Here is a 20,611-nt window from a genome sequence, read left to right on the forward strand (position 1 = left end):
TGTTTGAAGTAGAAAATCAGATCTGCGAGTACCTGTAGTGTAAATATCTCAGCCTGAATATACATATTAACCTCCAAGCTTTGAAAATGATACACGAACCAAGCAGAGCAGCCTGAGTGGAGCCTGCTGTTGGAAACTGCAGTGGGATGTTTGTTTGCTTCTTCGTGGAGTTTCTAAGTTCAGAGAAAATGCTTTTATGTTTGGAACAAACCACATCAAAGTATATTTACTCAGCTGGTGATCCCCGAGGAGAGACCTGTAGATCCGCATGGGACCCTGAGGACGAGAGATGAACCCCGCTGTTTCTTGGGGCATTTGAGTGTGCTGTGGTATACTCTGGCTGTTTCTTTTTTCCTTGTGATTCTGGGAACTGAAGGGTCTTGCACGTGTTGAAAACAGTATACCACTCTTCGTCACACCCTGGCTCTGAACAAATTTAGGATTGTGTTGACCCTGAAAGAGCTTGCAGAATTTGAGTTCTTTATTTATTTTTGCTCCTTTTTTTTTTTAATTGGAGAATGAGATCTGTGCGGTGGGTCCTAAATGTCTGTTTCAAATATGGACCTCATTTTCTCTGTTGCCCTCTAATCCTGGTTCTTCACCTTAGAAATCAAAATTTTTATATACCCTTGTAACAGAAGTGATTTTAATATGTAAAGTATTGCATCTCTCTGATCAGCGCCCAGTCTCTCCTAAGTTGAGTAGGATTCCTTAAGTTATAGGGCAGCAAAGGGCCGCAGACACCACTGAGCAGCACAGTGCCTGCCTAGCTCGCACAAGGCCCTCGGTTTGACCCACACGGAACAGAATGTAAGTAGCAAAGGGAAGGACCACTGTCACCTTGTCAAGCCGGGGATGTCTTAAGCCACCAGGAGTGATGGGTCTCACTGTTACAGTTAGAGAATGAAGCATGCTCTGGGACCCAGAGTCTCTCGAACCCATTGCTGTCTTTTGCTTTAAATTAACAGGTGAGCGTGTTGACAGACCAAGTAGAGGCTCAGGGAGAGAAGATTCGAGATTTGGAGTTTTGTCTTGAGGAGCACAGAGAGAAGCTGAATGCCACGGAGGAGATGCTGCAGCAGGTATGGGCCGAAGCCTGTGGGGGAGGGGTCACATTCCTGTCTAGTGTCTGTGGCAGTGAATCCCAGAATCCCGTAGGACCGGTGCACTTAAAGCCTTGAGTAGAGGAGTCTAGAAACACAGAGACGTGCAGAGTCATTCAGTCAGAACAGTGTACAGTGTCACAGGAGTTGTAAGTTGGTCTCTTGCATTCATACTATTTCCAGCTCTCAACCATGAGATGATCAACACCATGTGCAACTTGTTTTTAGCAAAACAAAACACAACAAAGAGTGAGCCCCGACACACACATCGTGTGTGCACACAGGGCTTGTAGGTGCGAAGCCTTGTGATGCCGTGGGCAGAGTACACACGGGGCGCACGGAAACAGAACTGCCTCTGTTGATTGTCTGTCTGCCACGCTGCCTGCCTGCATGCCCCGACAGGCTCGTGACCTCTCTGTCCCTCAGTTTCCAGGTCCCTAGGAACCCTGATCAATGAGGCTGATAAGCTTTTGGACCTCCTAAGATTGCTGCAGAGATGGAACCACATATGAGAATGTCTCCCAGTCCCTGGCACGTAGCAAGCTCTGAGTACAGCAATGCTGTCGTTAGGCTTCAGAGTGTAGGGAAAAGATGCCTCTTCCCGACAACCTGGGGGTGTGTTTAGTTCTGTCCAGAAGTGGTCGCCAGAGTAACGTGGTCCTCAGCAGCGTGGCGCGTGGCCGCCACTCTTAGCCCACAGACCGTGCTCAATTTAACCTTTGCTGCTTTGGGGTCACGACAGAACTTATGCTAAAACGGCTTGTGGATATTAATCTGAAACCCTAACAGGAGCTTCTGAGTAGGACCTCCTTAGAAACACAGAAGCTGGAGCTCATGGCTGAGGTCTCTAACCTGAAGTTGAAACTGACGGCTGTCGAGAAGGACAGGCTGGACTATGAAGACAGGTTCAGAGACACAGAGGTGAGAAGTGTGCCTGCTTCCCTCCTCCCTCTTATCCCCCCCCCCCCCCAGCCCACATACACACATACCCAGGACAAAGCCAAAAATCCCTGGAGCTATGAAGGGAAGGTGACTGGTTACAATGTCCTCTCATCCTGCTTCCTTTTAAGAAATTTTAGGTTTTGGAGTGTAGCTCAGTAATAGGTCTCATGATCAGGACTTTTACCCTTAGCACCACTCCAAAGACAGTAAGCCATGCGCATGGCGGCACAAGGTGCCTGTAATCCCAGCACAGAGGATCAGGGGTTCAGAGCCAGCCTCCATTACGCAGGGAGTTTGAGAGTAGACTGGACACCAAGAAACCCTTGTCTAAAAAAAAAAAAAAAAAGAAAACAGTAAATAAAAAAGATCTCAGGATAAACCTTAACCACATTGTAATTTCTTCACTAAATGCTAACTCCAGTTTTTTGGGCTTAGAGTTTGTTTCTTTGAAATAAGAACTAGTTTTGACTACAGGATATTCGTGGCACCTGCCTGACAAAACCATGCTGGTTTTCTTAATTTGAAATAGTGTAATTGAGTACATGGTTTTACCAGTTGTCCTTATTTAGGCCCCCTAGTCATTTACTGTGTCTTAAGGGGATTTGTTAATGTGTAGAAACCTCAGGTTACACATTCACAGAAGTCTAGCATGTGGAGACCCTTTTATTTGACTCTTAACTTTTGGTATGTTCCACATATAAGTCATTGTAATTAGCTAAAATTCTCTATACTTCTATGAAATTTAGTGTGAATTCTACAATGGAAAGTGCCTGTGGGGGAGGGGCACAATAGCTCAGCAATTAAGAGCACTTGTTGCTCTTGCAGAGGGCCGGAGCTTGGTTCCCAGCACTTAAAATGGGTGGCTCAAAAAAATCACTTCTCGGGGCTGGAGAGATGGCTCAGAGGTTACGAGCACTGGCTGCTCTTCCAGAGGTCCTGAGTTCAATTCCCAGCAACCACATGGTGGCTCACAACCATCTGTAGTGAGATCTGGTGCCCCCTTCTGGCATGTGAATATACATGCAGGCAGAATGTTGTATGCATAATAAATAAATAAATCTTAAAAAAAAAGAAGAAAGAAAAGAAAGCAGCCTGAGCAAGCCAGTTTTTAAAAAAATCACTTCTCTCTCTCTCTCTCTCTCTCTCTCTCTCTCTCTCTCTCTCTCTCTCTCTCTCTCTCTCTCTCTCTCTCTCTCTCTCTCTCTCTCTCTCTGAATCTTTAAAGCATTTGTGGCAGGAGAAACTTCTTCTCTCATCTTATTGCTGATCTGGGAATTCTAGAATTCTAGTCTGGTGTTTGGTGGGGGAGAGGCGGAGCGTATCTGTCTACTTCAGGTCTCCATTTAGGATGAAACCCAGGGCTGAGGATGCAGCCAAGGGGCGGGATCCTTTTCCAGCACGTGCTCACCGCCATGCTCAGTCCCCTGATGCCACAAATGAACCGAAGTGAAATGAAAAGTGGGAAGGAGCTGCAGAAATTCCTTCTTGGGGTCACCACTCCTCTGTATTTCCTGTTTTGTCTCCTGGTTCGGGGTGCTGGGCAGCATCCTGGGTCAGTGTCCCGAGTACCAGGAAGGGGAGGGAGGAGGGTTGTTTCCTTTTCTCTTCCCTTCATGTCAAGTATTTGCATATCACAGACTGTGTTATCCATGCCATGTGATGTCACGCTTGAGATGATTATTAACTTACTCCATGGTGATTTCCCAAAGGAAAGTTTCCCATCCAAGATCCAGTTACTGCGGAAAGCCTTGGTTGTCTACTTCCTTCGTGGCAAAAAAGAAATAACCATCTTAGTCCAAGTTCTGACCTTGGAACCCCTTGTCAGTCCCGCTTAAGAGCACACTCCACCGTAATCAGGACTGAGCCTCTTAAAGCAGGAGCGTGACCCAGCCTCTCTAAAAGTCTTATTTTAGTGCTTTTTTGTTGTTCTTCTTTTGTTTTCTTTTTCAAGACTAGGTTTCTCTGTGTGGCCCTGGCTGTCTTGGAACTCGCTCTGTAGCCCAGGGTGGCCTTGAATTCAGAGATCCTCCTGCCTCTGCTCCCCGAGTGCTGGGATTAAAGGCGTGCGTCACCGCCGCCTGGCCCTACTTTAATGGCTTTCTACAAGAATCTGCTAAGGTGTTTTCCCTTTCCTCATCCTGTCAGCCTCAGGCTTCCCACTTTCCATTCTTCTCACGTGTTCTCATGCAAATGCCCAGTGACGCCATGAACGCACTGCTAGGAAACAAGCCCTGGTCATTTTCTCTGAACCAATCCACACTGCAGATACAGTGTATAAATCTTCACAGGGCAGACGACAGAATATTTGATGTTGTGATTTTATATAAAAATTATCAAAGATAGTCTTCAAACGTTGAAACAGAATGGGATATGTACACATGTTCTGGCTTGATGTTTCCTTCAAAATAAAACATTTGCCTAGTTATTTCTGCAATCTCAAATCTCAACACTATTTGAGAATTTTAGAGTGTTTGGCTATTAGTTTCCACGAAAATGTTGAAGTGAGGAACACTTATAGGCATTTCCAAAAATAGCGCATTAAAATCTCTAAACCTTGAAGACTTAGAACTTGGCATGTCCTGGAACTTGTTACTGGGAGGTGCTTGGCTCATCCAACAGCGCCCCCTTCTGGTATGAACACAGATGGCCAAAAAATTCAGCTCTGAAAGGAGGCTGAACTGATTAACTAACCAAATTAGTATATGTAAAGATATATACATATATATGTGCATATGTATATACATATATACATACATAGCCTTAAGGATACAGTGCCATATTTTCCAGCCAGACTTGTCATGGGCATATCAGACTTCTCCCATGTTGGACCTTTAATTCATATTTAAAATGCATTTCCACCAAAAACATTTGGATAGTTGAGCTTTGGTTTTTGCCTTCTTTTGGGGGCGCGGGGCTTGTTTGAGACAGTGTTTCTCTGGCTGTCCTGGAACTCTCTGTGTAGACCAGGCCTCAAACTCACAGAGATCTGTGGGGCCTCTGCCTCCCAAGTTCTGGAAGTAAAGGCGTATGCCACCACTGCCTGGCTTGGACCGTTTTTCTTAAAAAAACAAAAACAAAAACACGAAAATGTCCTCAATATACATACAGTTCAGTTTTCTGTAGTTGTTTCTTTGTCTTTGCAATCACCACTAAAGGAAGTGTTGGCGTTTGCAACAGCACGTGCTGGGAGTTCAAAGCTGCCCGCTAACTATAACAAAGTCTAAAAGGCCGGGGAAGGAAGGCCACTCTTGGCTTCTATGCAGGGAAGATGAGCATATGGGGGAACTGACTCTTTTTAAACTGAATTCAGGGTATTTGGGCAAATTTTAAAAGCACAATTTGAAAATGATAGCAGAAATGGTGTTAAATTATATTCTGTCATTTGGATATTTTACAATTTTGCACATATAAAATTACACCACTGTATTGTATTAGATATATGAACACACACACATAAAACACCTTCATCTCTGTCTTCAGTTTGAGGTTCTTGGTTTAAAGAAATTTAGGTCTGCATTTTTGTAGACTAGGCAAACAATTACAGAAATCTTCAAATAACTACTAATATGTCACAGAAAAGGATATTAAGTAAATGGTTATGCCAGAGAAAATCTCTAGTTTATGTGATGGAGTTCGTAGATAGTTTGAATGTAGGACTGGTTGCTAAGTGGCTTTGAGCCCGGTGTTAAACTGCCTCTGAGAGCTAGTCCCATTTCTGTCATGTCCCGGTAAGCACTGACTGTCAACTTGACACAGTCCCAGGGCGTCATTTGTCTGTGTCGGGTTAGTCTGTGGACATGTGTGAGGAATTGTCTTGCTCGTCTTAACTGATGCAGCAGGCTCAGCCCACTGTGGGGACCTCCGTCTCCTGGGCTGCCTAAGAAAGCTAAGTGAGCATGAGCCAGTGAGTGAGTGAGCCCGAGCATGAGCCAGGTGAGTGAGTGAGTGAGTGAGTGAGTGAGTGAGTGAGTGAGTGAGTGAGTGAGCCCGAGCATGAGTGAGTGAGTGAGTGAGTGAGTGAGCCTGAGCATGAGTGAGTGAGTGAGTGAGCCCAAGCATGAGTGAGTGAGTGAGTGAGCCCGAGCATGAGTGAGTGAGTGAGTGAGCCCGAGCATGAGCCAGTGAGTGAGTGAGTGAGCCCGAGCATGAGTGAGTGAGTGAGTGAGCCCGAGCATGAGTGAGTGAGTGAGTGAGTGAGCCCGAGCATGAGTGAGTGAGTGAGTGAGTGAGTGAGTGAGCCCGAGCATGAGTGAGTGAGTGAGTGAGCCCGAGCATGAGTGAGTGAGTGAGTGAGCCCGAGCATGAGTGAGTGAGTGAGTGAGTGAGTGAGTGAGTGAGTGAGTGAGCCCGAGCATGAGTGAGTGAGTGAGTGAGCCCGAGCATGAGCCAGTGAGTGAGCCCGAGCATGAGCCAGTGAGTGAGTGAGCCCGTGAAGGAGCCAGTGAGTGAGCCCGAGCATGAGCCAGTGAGTGAGCCTGTGAAGGAGCCAGTGAGCAGTACTCGTCTGGTTCCTGCCTCCAGGCCCCTGACTTGGCTTCCCACCCCGACCGACTTCCCCCGGGACGGACTGTGACTTGGAAGTGTAAACCCGGCGAAAACCGTTTCTTCCCCTCAGCTGCTTTTGGTCGGAGTGTTTAATCACAGCAGCAGGAGGGAAAGCAGGGCGCACCACTATGACGGATACCCCAGACGGCTTATGAAGAGGCGGCTTATTGTAGCCCACAGTGGTGGAGATTTCAGTCCAGGGTCAGTGGGCCCCATTCCTTGTGAACCAGTGATGAAGCAGCACATTACCCTGAGTGTGTGGCACAGAAAACTGCTCACCTCATGACCAGGAAGCAGAAAAGAGGGGGAAGGCACTGTGGTTTCCCCAGTCCCCTTCAGGGGCATGCCCCTGATGGTCAAAGGATCGCCCTATAGGCCTGACCCCTTACAGGTTCCTCAACCTTATGGTACCATGCCGGGCACTTGCTCCAAGGATTCCAGCTGTAGGCAGGAGTTTTTGTCCTGCCAGCAGCTCCCAAAATAAACACATTGAGGCTTGTATTAATTACAAATGCTCAGCCAATAGCTCAGTCTCGTTACTAGCTAACTCTTAAATTTAAATAAACCCATATTTCTTATCTGTTCTCTGCCATGTGGCTTGGTACCTTTTTTTTTTTTCTGCACGTCCTGCTTCCTCAGCCCGCTGGCCGGTGTCTCCCTAGACTCTGCCCTCCTTCTTCCCAGCATCCTTAGTTTGGCTGTCCCGTCCATACTTCCTGACGGGCCAGTCAGGTCTTTATTGACCAATGAGAGCGATACATATCTACAGTGTACAGGAGGATTATCCACAACATTCCAACAACAGCATTTTCCTAGTCAGAATCACAGCCCTGTTAGTTTCCATAAACCCAGCACTTGCGGGCAGAGGTCCTGGGAACTTAAGTTACTGTGTTAGTGCAAGTATGCTTTGGCTGTCAGAGGTAAACTTCACTGGATCTCCCTGGTTCTCATAGCTCATATTCGAGGAGCTGTTCCTGGCTCATGGCTTCCTGGCTACTCTTTTGGGAACTGTGCTATACCCTTTTCTAATGGTTTGTTTTTTTTTTTTTTTTTTTGGACAGGGGCTAATACAAGAGATCAATGATTTGAGGTTAAAAGTCAGTGAAATGGACAGTGAAAGACTTCAGTATGAGAAAAAACTTAAGTCAACTAAAGTAAGTTTCTCTCTGGAAAAAAAAAGTAATTTTTTTTTAAACGTGGCCTACCGTTCTGTGATCGCTCTCACGTAAAAGTGTTTCCCAGCTCGTACACGATGACGTACATGCCTTACGAGTAAACGGTGTTTCCCTGAGGCTGGAGACAATGAGCTTGCGTGCTAGCGTCCTCAGTAGGACCCAATGGCTTAGTCACTTTGGCAGGACACCGCCTGCCGTTTCTGAATTAGCTAACCTTCTTCGAGAACTGATACTGTTTTCTCTTGGTTACTTTGCCTGTCTTTTTCTGCCTTGTTTTCTCTCACTCCCTCTGTCTCTCTACCAGTCTTTAATGGCCAAACTTTCTAGCATGAAAATCAAGGTGGGTCAGATGCAGTATGAAAAGCAGCGGATGGAACAAAAATGGGACGCACTGAAGGTGACTTTGTTGGAGCCCCACGGCTATTGCCTTCTGGCTTGTGTCGTTTTGCTGTGATGGTGTTTTTTTAGTAGCATGCGCATTTATTGTGTGTGTGTGCGTGTGTGTGTGTGTGTGTGTGCGTGCGCGCGTGCATGTGCCACCTGTTTATTAAGAATACACCCACCCTGATTAAAAGGACAATGAGATCTTAATGCAAATAACGAGTGGGTGAAATATAAAAGTATTAGCTTATAAGCTTAATCCTTAGACTACCTGACCCCTAAGCATATTAAAAGTCATTGTTAAAAAGTTCGACTGTGGAGGAATTCCACCTGAGTAGCTGGAGCCTGCTCTCCTCTGTTAGGGCTCTCTGGAAGGTCAGTGTGTATGCTGAGCTCGTCATTGTGGCAGGGAAGGGAAGCCACTGCCCAAGAGCCCAGCGGCCCAGCTGGCAGGGCTCTGAAGTCTTCCGAACTTACTCCACCCTCACCATAAGACAGCAGTACAAGGCCAGCTGGGCCTCCTGCGTGCATTTTCACAGCCCTGCAGAGGGCTGAATGAAGATTCTGTGAGTAAATGCCACACTGAGTAAAAGGCAGACGTGCTGTTGTTGCACAACCTAGTTTCTGCATCAGATGCAGCCTGCAATATATAAGTTTGCTGCAGCCAGTACTTTGGAAAGCAAAACTGAAGTTTAAAACGTTTACAAATCCGTCAGTGGCCTCAGAAGCTTCTGCAGGTACACCGACAACAGGAAGACTTAAGTCCTCTTTTTCTAGGTTCCCCCTTTCCCATTGCTGCAGGAGTCTGTCTTGTTCAGTGGTGAGGGTGGATTATCTAGTCCCCCATTTCATAGTCACCCCCCAATTGCCTCCCCATGGCTGCTGAAGCCCAGTGGTTATCCCAGAATCGTGAGAGTCACCTTGAAATGCTGAGGAAGTATTTGATTTTGCTTCTATGACAAGTATCTAATTTTGGCCATCTTCTCTGATTAACTTGGTGAGACTTTTTGATTTAATGTAGGCGGAGCTTTAGGGAATACCATGTCCTGGTTATTCTGTTTCTTCTTACATTTACTCACGAACTTGAGTTTTACACCCACACCGTAATTATTACAAATTACTCATATTAGTAGTGCTCACCATCGCCTCTGTCTAATTTGTGTTTGTGTGTAAGTTTTTGCAAATTTTTGTCTCATTCACGTAGCCTGAGTTTTGACTTCAGGGCTAATATGCTCTATAAATATCCCTCCTCTGCCATAGTCTACTGTTGTAAAGTGAACTTGTGATTTTTGTAGGATGAATTGACATCTCTAAAAGAGCAACTGGAAGAGAAGGACCGTGAAGTGCAGAGGCTGCAGGAGAGAGTGCTTTGCAAGGCGAGAGGAGACGGGGTGGAGAGCCTTGATCGAGGTAAGACCGTCGTCTGTCATTGGATACCTTGCTCTGTCACAATCCCGTGAAGCATTGGAGAGGAGCTGAAGTTGGGCAATGGAAAAACAACCCCAGTGACATTAAAAAAAACTTACATTTCGGTCTGGTGGAGTGGCACACAGTTGCCGTCCCAGTTCCTGGATACTGAAGCGGAAGGATCATAGGTTGGACACCAGCCTGGACGACACAGGGAGACCCTGATTCATTTGTTGTTAAATCTTGCAATATAATATGTATAATATCTGGGATACTAGGTCAGACTTGGCCTTCCTTTGTGATGTATGTATGAATGTATGTATGCATGCATGCGTGTGTGCGTGCGTGCATCCATAAATATGTCCAGTGACAACCATGACGCTGGACACCAGAGCAGTTTCTGGCTCATTTGGACAGCCAGATTCCAGTTGGCGGAGCTTTGTCGCGCTGGGTTTTGTATGGAATCAAGTAGCATTTTATACCCACTAGAAACTCAGTGTGTTCAGCTTTAGAGAGGCGGGCTTTCCTTCCTGAGTTTTGACGTAAGTAAAACAATGTTATAGGACATTCAGAAACAGATCACCGTTTTAGGATTGAATCTGCTAATCACATGCTGTACCCCTGAACCACAATGGTGGTCCCACTTTTAGAGTTTCAGACTAGAGTGGACCCTGAGTGAGTGCGTGTAGGCTGGAGGTGTGTTTAGGGAGTGCTGCCCACTCCGAATCGGGGATTGGAACCAGTCTGAACCACAGGACCAGCTAAGCTCAGGGTCTGAACACAGGGGTTTAGAAACCTCCTGGCAGTCTAACCCTGTTCCTGACTGTGTCATCAGTGGACTTTGTCTCCTGGAGCAGGGGACAGACCATTGCAGTGATGTTGGACTTGAGTGTTGGATGTGGCACAGAGTCAGGAGGACCAGGTGTCAAACTGACATTTGGAAAAACCTACCGGAGCGACGCTGGCCGGTCCGCATCCTGGTTGGTTGGGCCCGTGGGCCTAACTTTCACATGGAAACAGCGAGGTTCAGAAAGCTGAAGCTCAGAGCGAGCAACTCAACTGTCTGCATGGGAGTTCCTCCCGAGGCTGCGCTGACTGCACTGCCAGGCCCACACGCATGCATGGTCCTTCCTATCTGGGCTGTTTTGAGAGTCCAGCGCTTAGGTACAGGGAAACCCGGTGCTAGGACTTCTAAGATAGAGTTTTTGTTGTAATGTATGCTAACTTCCAATCCGATGGGTTTTCCTGTGCAGATGAAAATGTTAAAAAGAAGCTGAAAGAGAAAAGTAAGGTTTTTGGTGTCTTCCCGTCAGCCTCTCGTTTGCCAGCAGTGCCACTGCATTCTCTGCATGTTTAAAACATTTCTGTCAGTAAACACGTGCAGCTGCTTCATCAGTAAGCCCCCATTTCTTCACGGTGTGCAAAGCAGAGGCTAGACACACAGGCTGTAAAACGCGCAGGGAAAGATCATGTTGCGGGTTTTTCTTTCCTGCAGCCCGTTCACTTCCCAGAGTGCAGCAGGGCGCACAGAGAAGTGAGCTCAGAGAGCATGCTCTCTGTGGTGTGGGTGACTCAGGTGCAGGGGACAAGACAGCGTGCACATCTGCGGAGACGCGACTCTGTCACCATGGCCAGAGCGTGTGCTGAGCTTTGCTCCGGCTGCTTCGGAGCTCATTATTATGTGAGGGGGGTGGTCTACTCTGAGGCTTTACAGAGCCCGGGGCTATTTAATGCCCCATAAACATAGGTTAAGGGAACTTGCTTTAAAACAAACAACAAGCAGACCTCAGCCATTCCTAGTTGAAAATGCATCAGTACCGGTTTTTAAGATTACTAGAATCCTGACTCCCCCTTAAGTTGGTGACTTTATCTAAATATCCTCCTTTTTCTACATTTTAATTGTCGGTTCCCTTTGGGGTTGAATGTTCACTTTTATTAAAAAATACGTTAGGTTTTCATGCTTCAAGTAGCACTTGTACTTGGCCATCAAACTTTAAGGAGAGTCGCACCCTGCACACTGTGGCTGTGGTGTTTCGGCTTCTGTTTTAGAACAGTGCTAGAAATGAGGCTTGGAGATGAAGCAGGCTACTCTCCCTTCTGTGGAACGACAGCTGGCTTCTCAGCATGGCTGCTTACATGAACACATGCTCAGGCTCTCACCATGGCATCTCCAGCTTGGTTATAACTGAGCACCGTCCCTCTGCCTTGGTCTCTGAACACCATCCGTTGCTGTCACTCACTGCCCGTGACTTCCTTTTTTGAAAACTCGGTACTGTCATTGCTGCTGCACCCATATTTCATCGTCAGTGTTTAGAGGTTTTGTTCTTTCTCTAAGAAAGGGTATCCCGCTCCCCCCTACCCACATTGCTATCTTTCTGGAGTGACAGCTGTGTGGCTGAGGGAGAGCGTGCTCACCCCTTACTGTCCCTAGGAGAGAATCACGGCCATGTTTACCTTGAGAGTTTTCAGACAGAAGAGCGTGGCTTCTCTCACAGGTTAGCTGAAGTGCCCCCTGACAGTGTGGCTTCGTTTTTTCAGACATTGAAGTACAAAAAATGAAAAAGGCTGTGGAGTCCCTGATGGCAGCAAACGAAGAAAAGGTAACGGTGGGGCTTCAGTGTTCTGTTTGTGCTCTGTAGCATCATGACTGCTGCATTCAGCTCCTTGAGCTACTTCATCTGGACAGGACGCGCTTAAGGGTCCACTGACGTTCAGTAGCTTTCCTTGTCTCTCCCTGCCCGAGTGTGCACTGCTTCAGTGATGTCACTTGTGACTGAGTGTATGCATGTGTGCGTGTGTGCATGTGTATGTTTATGTGCATGTGTGCGCACATGTGTATGCATGTGTGTGCACATGCATGTGTATGCTTGTGTGCATGCGTGCGTGTGCGTGTGTGTGCTCGCGTGCGTGTGTGTGTGTGTGTATGTGTGTGTGTGCACGCGCCTGTGTGTGTACGTACAGAATAGAGAGAGGCCACCAGCCTGGATTCCAAGGATATCCTAAAGCCCTCCTTCCCCATTTGGATTTAGAAAATACTGAGACCATCAGAGTTCTTTATATTCAGATGATAGGACAATGTACATTCCGCAGTGTGTTCTGGAAATCCCAGACTAACATGACCTCTGAAAGGTGGGGGCTCCAACTTTGCCGAGGCGCACACAGCCACAGAGAGAGAAGATACTAGCACTGCCGTGAAACTGGAGTTACTTTCACTGCATCCCTGACCTCTTTCATACCTGGGATTGCCTCGGCTTTTCTGAGGTGAAATAACAGAATAGACGCAGGCCGACCCCACGGGCCACTCCTAGACCCTGCTTTTGTCCCTCGGGCTCTCCTTGCTGTGGTCTGTTTCTCTCACCCATGCCTGGCTTTCAGTATCTTCCTCAACACAGACCTGAGCTGGCAGATCCCGGTTGCCTAACAACCACTGGGTTCAGCTTACACCTCCAGGACCACTCTCTCTAGTGTCCCTTAGTGAATGGGACAACGGGACAACGGGACGTTTCCCAGAAAAGATTCAGTCCAAGGAGCCCAAGAGATGGCTCCTCTTTCTCATGACGTCCCCCAACGCTTGCTACTCTTCTTCACGCCTTCACTGGTCCCTCTTACCTTCACTGTGCCTGCGTGTGTGTGTGTGTGTGTGCATGTGTGTGTGTGCATGTATGTGTGTGCGAGTGTGTGTGTGTGTGCGTGTATGTGTGCGTGCGCATGTGTGTATATGTGTGTATCCACGCACATGCACGCGTGTCAAAGCATATGAAAGCTGAAAGTTAAGGTCAGGTTCACTTTCAATGTCTTCTTATTCTCTCCCCATCTTATTTTTGAGACGGTCAGTGACCCGGAGCCTGCTGATTGAGCTAGACTGGTTCCTCAGCAGGCTCTGGGATTCCAGCTCTATCTTTCTAACCCACTCCCCAAAGTGCTGAGGTTACCATCGCCATGCCTGGCTTTCATGTGTTTGCTGGGGATCTGAACTCTGGAGTTTCATCCACTGGGATCAAACACAAGTCATGAGACTCAGTGTTGGGTCTCTCCACCACTGAGCTGTCTCACTGGCCCTTGATTTTGTCGCTGTTAAGTGCTGTCGTGTCTGTTTTACTTTTAAAGATGGCAGTCAAAGAATTTGTAAGACCAGAGATGCTGTTCTTATGTCAGCAATACACACAGGAAAAGTACAGATATTGCTACTTCTTACTAAAGTTTGGAAATATTTTCAAATTATGTAAACAGCTCACAGCACTTGCCTTTACTGCTCGAGAACTGTGTTAGTGGTGATGGTCCATATTATTCACAGGATCGGAAGATAGAAGATCTCCGGCAGTGCCTGAGCAGGTACAAGAAAATGCAGGACCCAGCAATTCTGGCCCAAGGTAATAAAGTGGAATACGTTTCTGGAAACCTTCCTACCCCACTTAAACTTAACCAGCCATGAACTTACATGTTTGGATTCAGTTTCTTTCGTAGTTCCTATGCATTGTCCCAGATTGGGTGGCTCATCTATGTGTTGACATAGTGGTAGGTAGCTGTGCTTGTGAGAAACACTCAGGCTTATGTGCATGGTGTAGATTCGTGTGTCAGTGAGAGTATCTCCATCAGAGAATTCTAGAGCAAGAACTGCAGTATGTGCCAAGAGCCTCAGGTGTTTTAGAAGAAAGACCAGCACACCTGGAAAGTTCTGAGTTGTGAGGAGGGTGTGGCATGATGTCAGGAGAGGAATCACAGTAGAGCTGGGTTGGACATCTGCTCTTAAGCAAGTGCAAAGAATCCAGTGAGGTTTTGTTTCGTTGGTCTGAGAGCTTGAACCTAGGCCCTTGCACGTGCTAGGCAAATGTTCAGCTTACACGTCCACGTCCACATCCACGTCTATCACTGAGAGAAGTTCACAGGGACTCAAACAGGGCAGGAGCCAGGAGGCAGGAGCTGAAGCAGAGCCGTGGAGGGTGCTGCTTACTGGCTTGCTCCCCATGCTTGCTTAGCCTGTTTATTTATTTATGTCCCCTCAGGACCACCAGGCCAGTGGTGGTATCACTCACAGTGGCTGGGCGCCTGTGAATGTTAACTCTGATGAATTCATGAATGAAAAGAAACAAAAAACAAAAACAACAAAAAAGTCTGCTTTGGACCAGGAGCTTCGAAACAGACAAGTAAATAGAAATGGGTTATCATCTCCTTTTTATTCACGAGGACTAATAAAGCTGCCCACTTTCCATGAGGTACATCAAAGATAACTTGTGAGAGCAGGTCTTCTCCTGCCATGTGGATTCTAGGCCCGGAACTCAGGTCATCCTGCTTAGCAGCAAGTCCCATTTCCCACTGAATCGTATCAGTGGCCCCTTCACAAGATAGAGTTTCTCACTGACACTGGAGTTCACAACTGGCCAGACTGACTGGTCAGTGAGCCTTTAGCTGCCTACCTGAGTGTGTAGATCAGCACATCCGGCTATTAAAGGTTTATTTCAGTTTCATTTATGTGTGTGTGTGTATCGTGTATTCTTTCCTGCCGGCTGTCTCTGTCCCCAAATCATACAAGACACTATGTTAATTATGAAGCTGTTGGTCGTTTGCTATGGCTTCTTCTTCTTCTTCTTCTTCTTCTTCTTCTTCTTCTTCTTCTTCTTCTTCTTCTTCTTCTTCTTCTTCTTCTTCTCCTCCTCCTCCTCCTCCTCCTCCTCCTCCTCCTCCTCCTCCTCCTCCTCCTCCTCCTTCGTCTTCATCTTCTTTTTTGAGTTTTTCTAGACAGGGTTTCACTGTACCTTTGGAGGCTGTCCTGGAACTCACTTTGTAAACCAGGCTGGTCTCGAGATCCACCTGCCTCTGCCTCCCGAGTGCTGGGATTAAAGGTATGTGCCACCTCTGCCTGGCTTCCTGTCGTTTCTTAATGGCTAGCTCCGATCTAATTATTAACCCGTAATTACTAATATGCATTTTTATAAGGGCTTATCTTCACGAGGACACCACCCTGACGTGTCCTCTCCTCCTGGGATCACATGTCGACGCTCCACTCTTGACTACATTTCCCAGAATCCTCCTTGACTCCTAGTCCCACCTATCTTGCTTCCTTATTGGCCAACAATGCTTTACTTATCAACCAATCAGACAACATATACACAGAAGGACTTCCCCCATCGTGTGTGTGGGGGGTGTATGTATACCACATTTGTCTCTAAGGCTATAGGCCACCACATCTGGCTTTTAAGATTTATTTTTATTTATTTATGTGTGTGGTGGGGAGGCTGTATGTATGTCAGATGTGTGCCAGTGCCTGAGGAGACCAGAAGAAAGCTTCAGATCCCTGCAACTGTAGTTACAGGAAGTTGTAAACTGCCTAGTTTAGGGACTGGAAACCCAATCCAGTATGTGCTCTTGACCTCTGGGCCACCTCTCCAGACCATGCCCACCTTTTATGTTGACGCTGGAGATCTAAACTTAGGTCCTCATGCTTATACGGGCAGGCACTTAACGAGCTGAACCTTTCCAGCCTCGTGTAGAAGTTTGAGATCAGATATAGCAGTCACAAAAGTCACGAAAATCATGCCCTGCTATGGTGGAGAGTTGTTATGAAAAGCAATTACTCCCTAAGATGTATTTATTTAGTTACTCTTCACAAAAGTCTTAATCATATCTAAAATCTAGTCAAGTTAGGATAAGGTTATAGTAAAATCTCAATTTAGAAGCTATGGTTGGTCTGGAGAGACGGCTCAGTGGTTAAGAGCATTTGCTGCTCTTGCAGATGACCTGGAGTTTGGCTCTCAGGCACCCATAGCCACCTGTAGCCCCAGGACCAAGACATCCAGCACCCTCTTCTGGCCTCTGTGGATACATGCACCCACATGGCATACATACACACAGTCATAAATAAAAATAAAATTAATCTTAATAAAATTATGGTGTAGTTATGCATGGAATAGATAGGAATGTAGGTAGATAAGTGGGTAGGTGAATAGATAGGTAGGTCGGTAGACGATAGATGATAGATAGATCGATCTAACTCTTTTGAGATAGGGTCTCATGTAGCCCAGGCTGGCCTTGGACTTGTTAAGTAGCCAAGGATGATCTTGAATCTCTGATTCCTCAGCTCCCACATCCTGAGTGCCAGGATTAATGGTACTAGCCACCAAACCAGGCTAAACTCATATTGATAAAGCCTGGGCGTTTTTAAAACAAAATTGCAGTGGGCTTTTCAAATAAATTTGGGTTTTTTCTTTTTTGAAACATCTTTTGTGTCAAGGCTGTATCAAGCCTGACTCCTTCTGTCACTACCTCTGGTGGGTACTTAGTGTGGCCTGGGTGCCAGGCCTTGGTTGCTTATGGTTTAAGATGCTGTATCCTAGGTTCTGTGTTGCTGATTTTCATATGAAGCCAGGAAAGAGTGGCTCTGTTGATGTTTTGGACTGGCTCAACAGTACAGTGCATGTTTAAGAAAAAGAAGACGCATAATCATGAGTCTCTGTGGTGATGTATTATTTGTGATTCATTGAAGCTTGCCTGAGGATTCAGGAAGCAAAGTCAGCCTCAAGTTAACAGAGATCAGGCTGTGGTGGCGCATACCTTTAATCCTAGGACTCAGGACTGAGAGTTAGAAGGATCTCTTTAGTTCGAGGCCACACTGACTGTACGAAATTGATCCAGTCCCAAAAGAAACACAGCTCACACAAAGGTGATCTCAGCATTTGGGATCACAAACCTTTAATCCCAGCACTAGGAGACAGGAGTGATGTGGCTGGGCGGAGAAAGGAATGTAAGGAGGAGGAGGCAGGAGTTCAGAGCCTTTTGCCTCTGAGGATTTGTGGAGACAGGATTGCCATTTCAGCTGGGTAGAGGTAAGGTCTACTGGCTTGGCTGCTTTGCTTCTCTGATCTTCAGCTTGAAGCTTGAGCCCCAGTATCTGTCTCTGGGCCTTTTATTTTCCGTGTTACATGTGTTGTAATTACTGGTTCTTCTTCCGAAAGTGAACTGCAGGGTCGTCTGCTTCGTCTTTTGCAGGCCAGGACGGCGAGTGTGAGGGCCTGTTCCACGCCAGCTCCATCTCCACTCTGTTGGACACTCAGGGCTTTAGTGACCTGGAGAGAAGTACTTCTTCTACGCCAGGAATGGGGTCTCCCAGCAGAGACCTGCTCAACGTGAGCTCTCCAGAAGAGGTACCTTCAGGACTCTGATACTTTGTTTGGGCTGAAGGGGCTGTGACTTTACTGTTGTGTTCGTTGCCGGTGCTGTGTGACGTGGGTTCTTTTACCCACTGGTCTAGTCTGTCAGTCCTTGTGTACTGACCTTGTCTTTTCCTCCTTAAATGTGTGCTGCCCCTCTTCTTACTGGATGCTTTGGGCAACGTCACTATTTCTTGTAAAACTCAATAAAAGTAAGTGCCCTGGCATGTGCCTGCAGATTTATCTGTGTAAGAGGCTGAGGCAGATGGAAATTTGAGAGCAGCCTGGAAGGACCCTAACCTCAAAACCAAAATTATGAGCACCTTTGAGATAGATAGCCTAAAATAGACTAAACACCACATAAGTCAGGTGAGGGCGAGTGAGGGTATATAATGACGCTGGGAACATCTATTCATTGTCTGCTACACACCAGCACCAAACTGCGGCTGGATTGTTCTCTTCCTGAGGAGTCTGCAGAGTGGGCAGAGGGTAGCAGGAACGCCTCATGTCTGTCTGCTCAGCCCAGGAGTAGCAGGAAGGCGTCTTACTGTAATGTCTTGTTATTGGAAGCAGTCTGTTAGAACTCCCTAAGACTGCTTGGCCGCCTCACAGTCCTGTGGTGAGAGCATCCTGAGGAGATGGGGGGATTTGCATCACCTTAACTCAGAAGTCATTTCTGCTGCAGCCAGATTCACAGCGAGCATACGCTCCGCCTCCTAAGGCCCATGTGACACCGCAGAGTGAGAGCACATGGAGTGAGGTGGTGTAACGATTTTGGAACGCAATCACCGTTTCATCCCCTGGGTAACCCAGTTTACACCTTCTCACATATAAAAGGAGGCCTTCCCTTCTGCAAAGGTCTCCGAATGTCCTTCCCAGGAGTTGCCATCCATCCGTTCAAGTTGATGTGTAGGGAGGCCCCTCAGGGAGGTCCTAGAGTATCCCTCTGAACAACTCAACCGTGCTGGGGTGTAACGAAACTAGACGTCCGTCACCACACACCCGGCACGCGTGGTGAGTCAGGAGTAGGTAGCGACTGCAGACACGGCTTAAAAGGAGGGGAAGGCGAAGGCACATCCCTGTCCCTGGTCCACGACAGTTCCAAACCCAGCTGGGTAGGTAATCTGTGTCCAGCTTCGGAGCTCATCACTCCTCTGTCCAAATCCGCTTTCTTTCCCCTCCCAGTGTTTTCAGATGAGTGTGGTCTCCGCTTTGTAAAGGGCCGCGAGGTCCACAGCCGCCTCTCCTTCCCTGCTGTGCTTGCCCCACTTGAGCTGATTGGGTGCGTGACGTCACAATCGGAGCCTCAGGAGAGCTTGTGTGAGCATTCCTTGTAGCACAGCAAAGAGGAGACCCAGAGACAGATACTGGGGTTCAGTCTTCAGGCTGGAGGTCAGAGAAGCAAGGCAGCCGGCCACTAGCTCTCACCTCTGCCTCAGGCTGAAAGGGTGATCCTGTCTCCATGAGCTCTCCGCCAGGGCTCAGACAGCTGCCTCTCCTCAGTGTGGCTGGAGAATGAATGCCAGCTCTGAGACCCCCGTTCCTATCTTAAACACTTCTCATGAGTCCTGGGATTGAAGGTGTGAGCTCTGTTTCTCCTTTAGACTGATTCAATCTCTTGTAGCCTGGGTGGCCTTGGACTCAGAGAGATCCATCTGCCTCTGTCTCCTGAGTCCTGGGGTTAAAGGTGTGTGGCCACCAGTGCCTGACTTTTATGGCCAACTAGTGTGGCTGCTTTGCTGTTTTCATCTCCGGTGGTTTTAATAAATCATAAGCAATGTATCACCACAATTCCTTACTGCCTCTCAGGGCCCAGGCTCCCTGCAGGGCCGCTGGGTAGAATCTGGTAGCAGGTAGTGCCTATCCCAGGATTCCTCAAGTGCAGGGTGACCTTTGCCCCGAGGTCTCACCACACCTTAATTTCAGTGTAATTGCTGCCTGGGCGGACTGGGAACTGGGAACATCTCTCTGAACTCACAGTCTGCTGTGTCCCACAGCTCCTCCCTTCACCCTCTCTCCTCTCTTGCTTCCCTTCTCTCATGTCTGTTGATAATCCCATAAAGAAAAATAACATTTAGTGATGAATCTCTTTTTCTAGCCTTTTCCTCTCTGCATTGAGCTACCCTGCTAGTTCTGAGAAAGTAAAAACTGAACTGAGTGAAAAATAATTCAAAGAGAAAACCACTAACATTGGTTAACATTAGAGAGTACTGGAACAGTTCATTAATCAAGATTTAGTCATAAACTAAGATGCCAGAAGAAGTTCTATGCTTTTTAAATGTGTTTATATTGAGAGGGGGAAAAAAAACTCTTTGTTTTATTTTGAGACAGAGGCTCAGTGTATTGGCCAGGACAGCATAGAACTAGTGATCTTCCTGCCTCAGTCTTGGGGGGGGGGTAGGGAGAACTTGGATATTCAGTAAGTGTTATTACCGTTTTATTCTACAGAGTGTTTGCTACATGAGTCTCAGCTTAAAGGTTTGTTTCTTTGTATTTTATGTGCATGAGTGTTGTGTTTGAATATGAATGCACAATGCATGCATGCAGTTTCCAAAGTGGTCAGAAGAGGGCACCAGATTCCTTGGAACTGGAGTTTACAGACATTGTGACCCACCATGCTGGGAATTGAACCCAGGTTCCCTGGAAGAGCATCCAGTAACTGTTGAGCCGTCTCTCCAGCCCTCATGAATTCCAGTTTAATGATGTTTAGTTTGTCATAAACGATTGCTCAAAGCTGATCAAAAATGATGTGATGAGAATTGATCAGAGTTCAACCTTATTTTTAAAGAAAAGCCAGGAGGGAAAGTTAAAGTTGGAACTGAAACCTTAAAGCCTGAAAAGGAAATCAAGGAAACGGGCCAGTGTGTTAGTGTATTTTTTCCATAATTAGGAGTCCAGGGAAATCGTCGAACTT

General features: G+C 47.0%; 1 protein-coding gene across 16 annotated transcripts in view; it reads left to right on the top strand.

Annotated features, from left to right (window-relative positions):
* Ppfibp1 (PPFIA binding protein 1) overlaps positions 1-20,611 on the top strand; it is a 146,027-nt gene that overhangs the window by 101,860 nt on the left and 23,556 nt on the right. For 4 of the 16 annotated variants that reach the window (XM_040743627.1, XM_040743626.1, XM_040743629.1 and 1 more), the window contains exons 5-14: positions 969-1,082; positions 1,893-2,024; positions 7,652-7,744; positions 8,070-8,162; positions 9,442-9,556; positions 10,807-10,839; positions 12,092-12,153; positions 13,848-13,923; positions 17,537-17,691; positions 20,146-20,175. In XM_040743627.1, the coding sequence (XP_040599561.1) occupies positions 969-1,082; positions 1,893-2,024; positions 7,652-7,744; positions 8,070-8,162; positions 9,442-9,556; positions 10,807-10,839; positions 12,092-12,153; positions 13,848-13,923; positions 17,537-17,691; positions 20,146-20,175 (903 nt within the window). The remainder of the gene's footprint in view (positions 1-968; positions 1,083-1,892; positions 2,025-7,651; positions 7,745-8,069; positions 8,163-9,441; positions 9,557-10,806; positions 10,840-12,091; positions 12,154-13,847; positions 13,924-17,536; positions 17,692-20,145; positions 20,176-20,611) is intronic. The other 12 variants (XM_040743628.1, XM_040743633.1, XM_040743642.1 and 9 more) reach the window with 9 other exon arrangements.

Source organism: Mesocricetus auratus, unplaced genomic scaffold (assembly GCF_017639785.1).
Source record: "Mesocricetus auratus isolate SY011 unplaced genomic scaffold, BCM_Maur_2.0 Super-Scaffold_100001, whole genome shotgun sequence".
NCBI classification, from domain to species: Eukaryota; Metazoa; Chordata; class Mammalia; order Rodentia; family Cricetidae; genus Mesocricetus; species Mesocricetus auratus.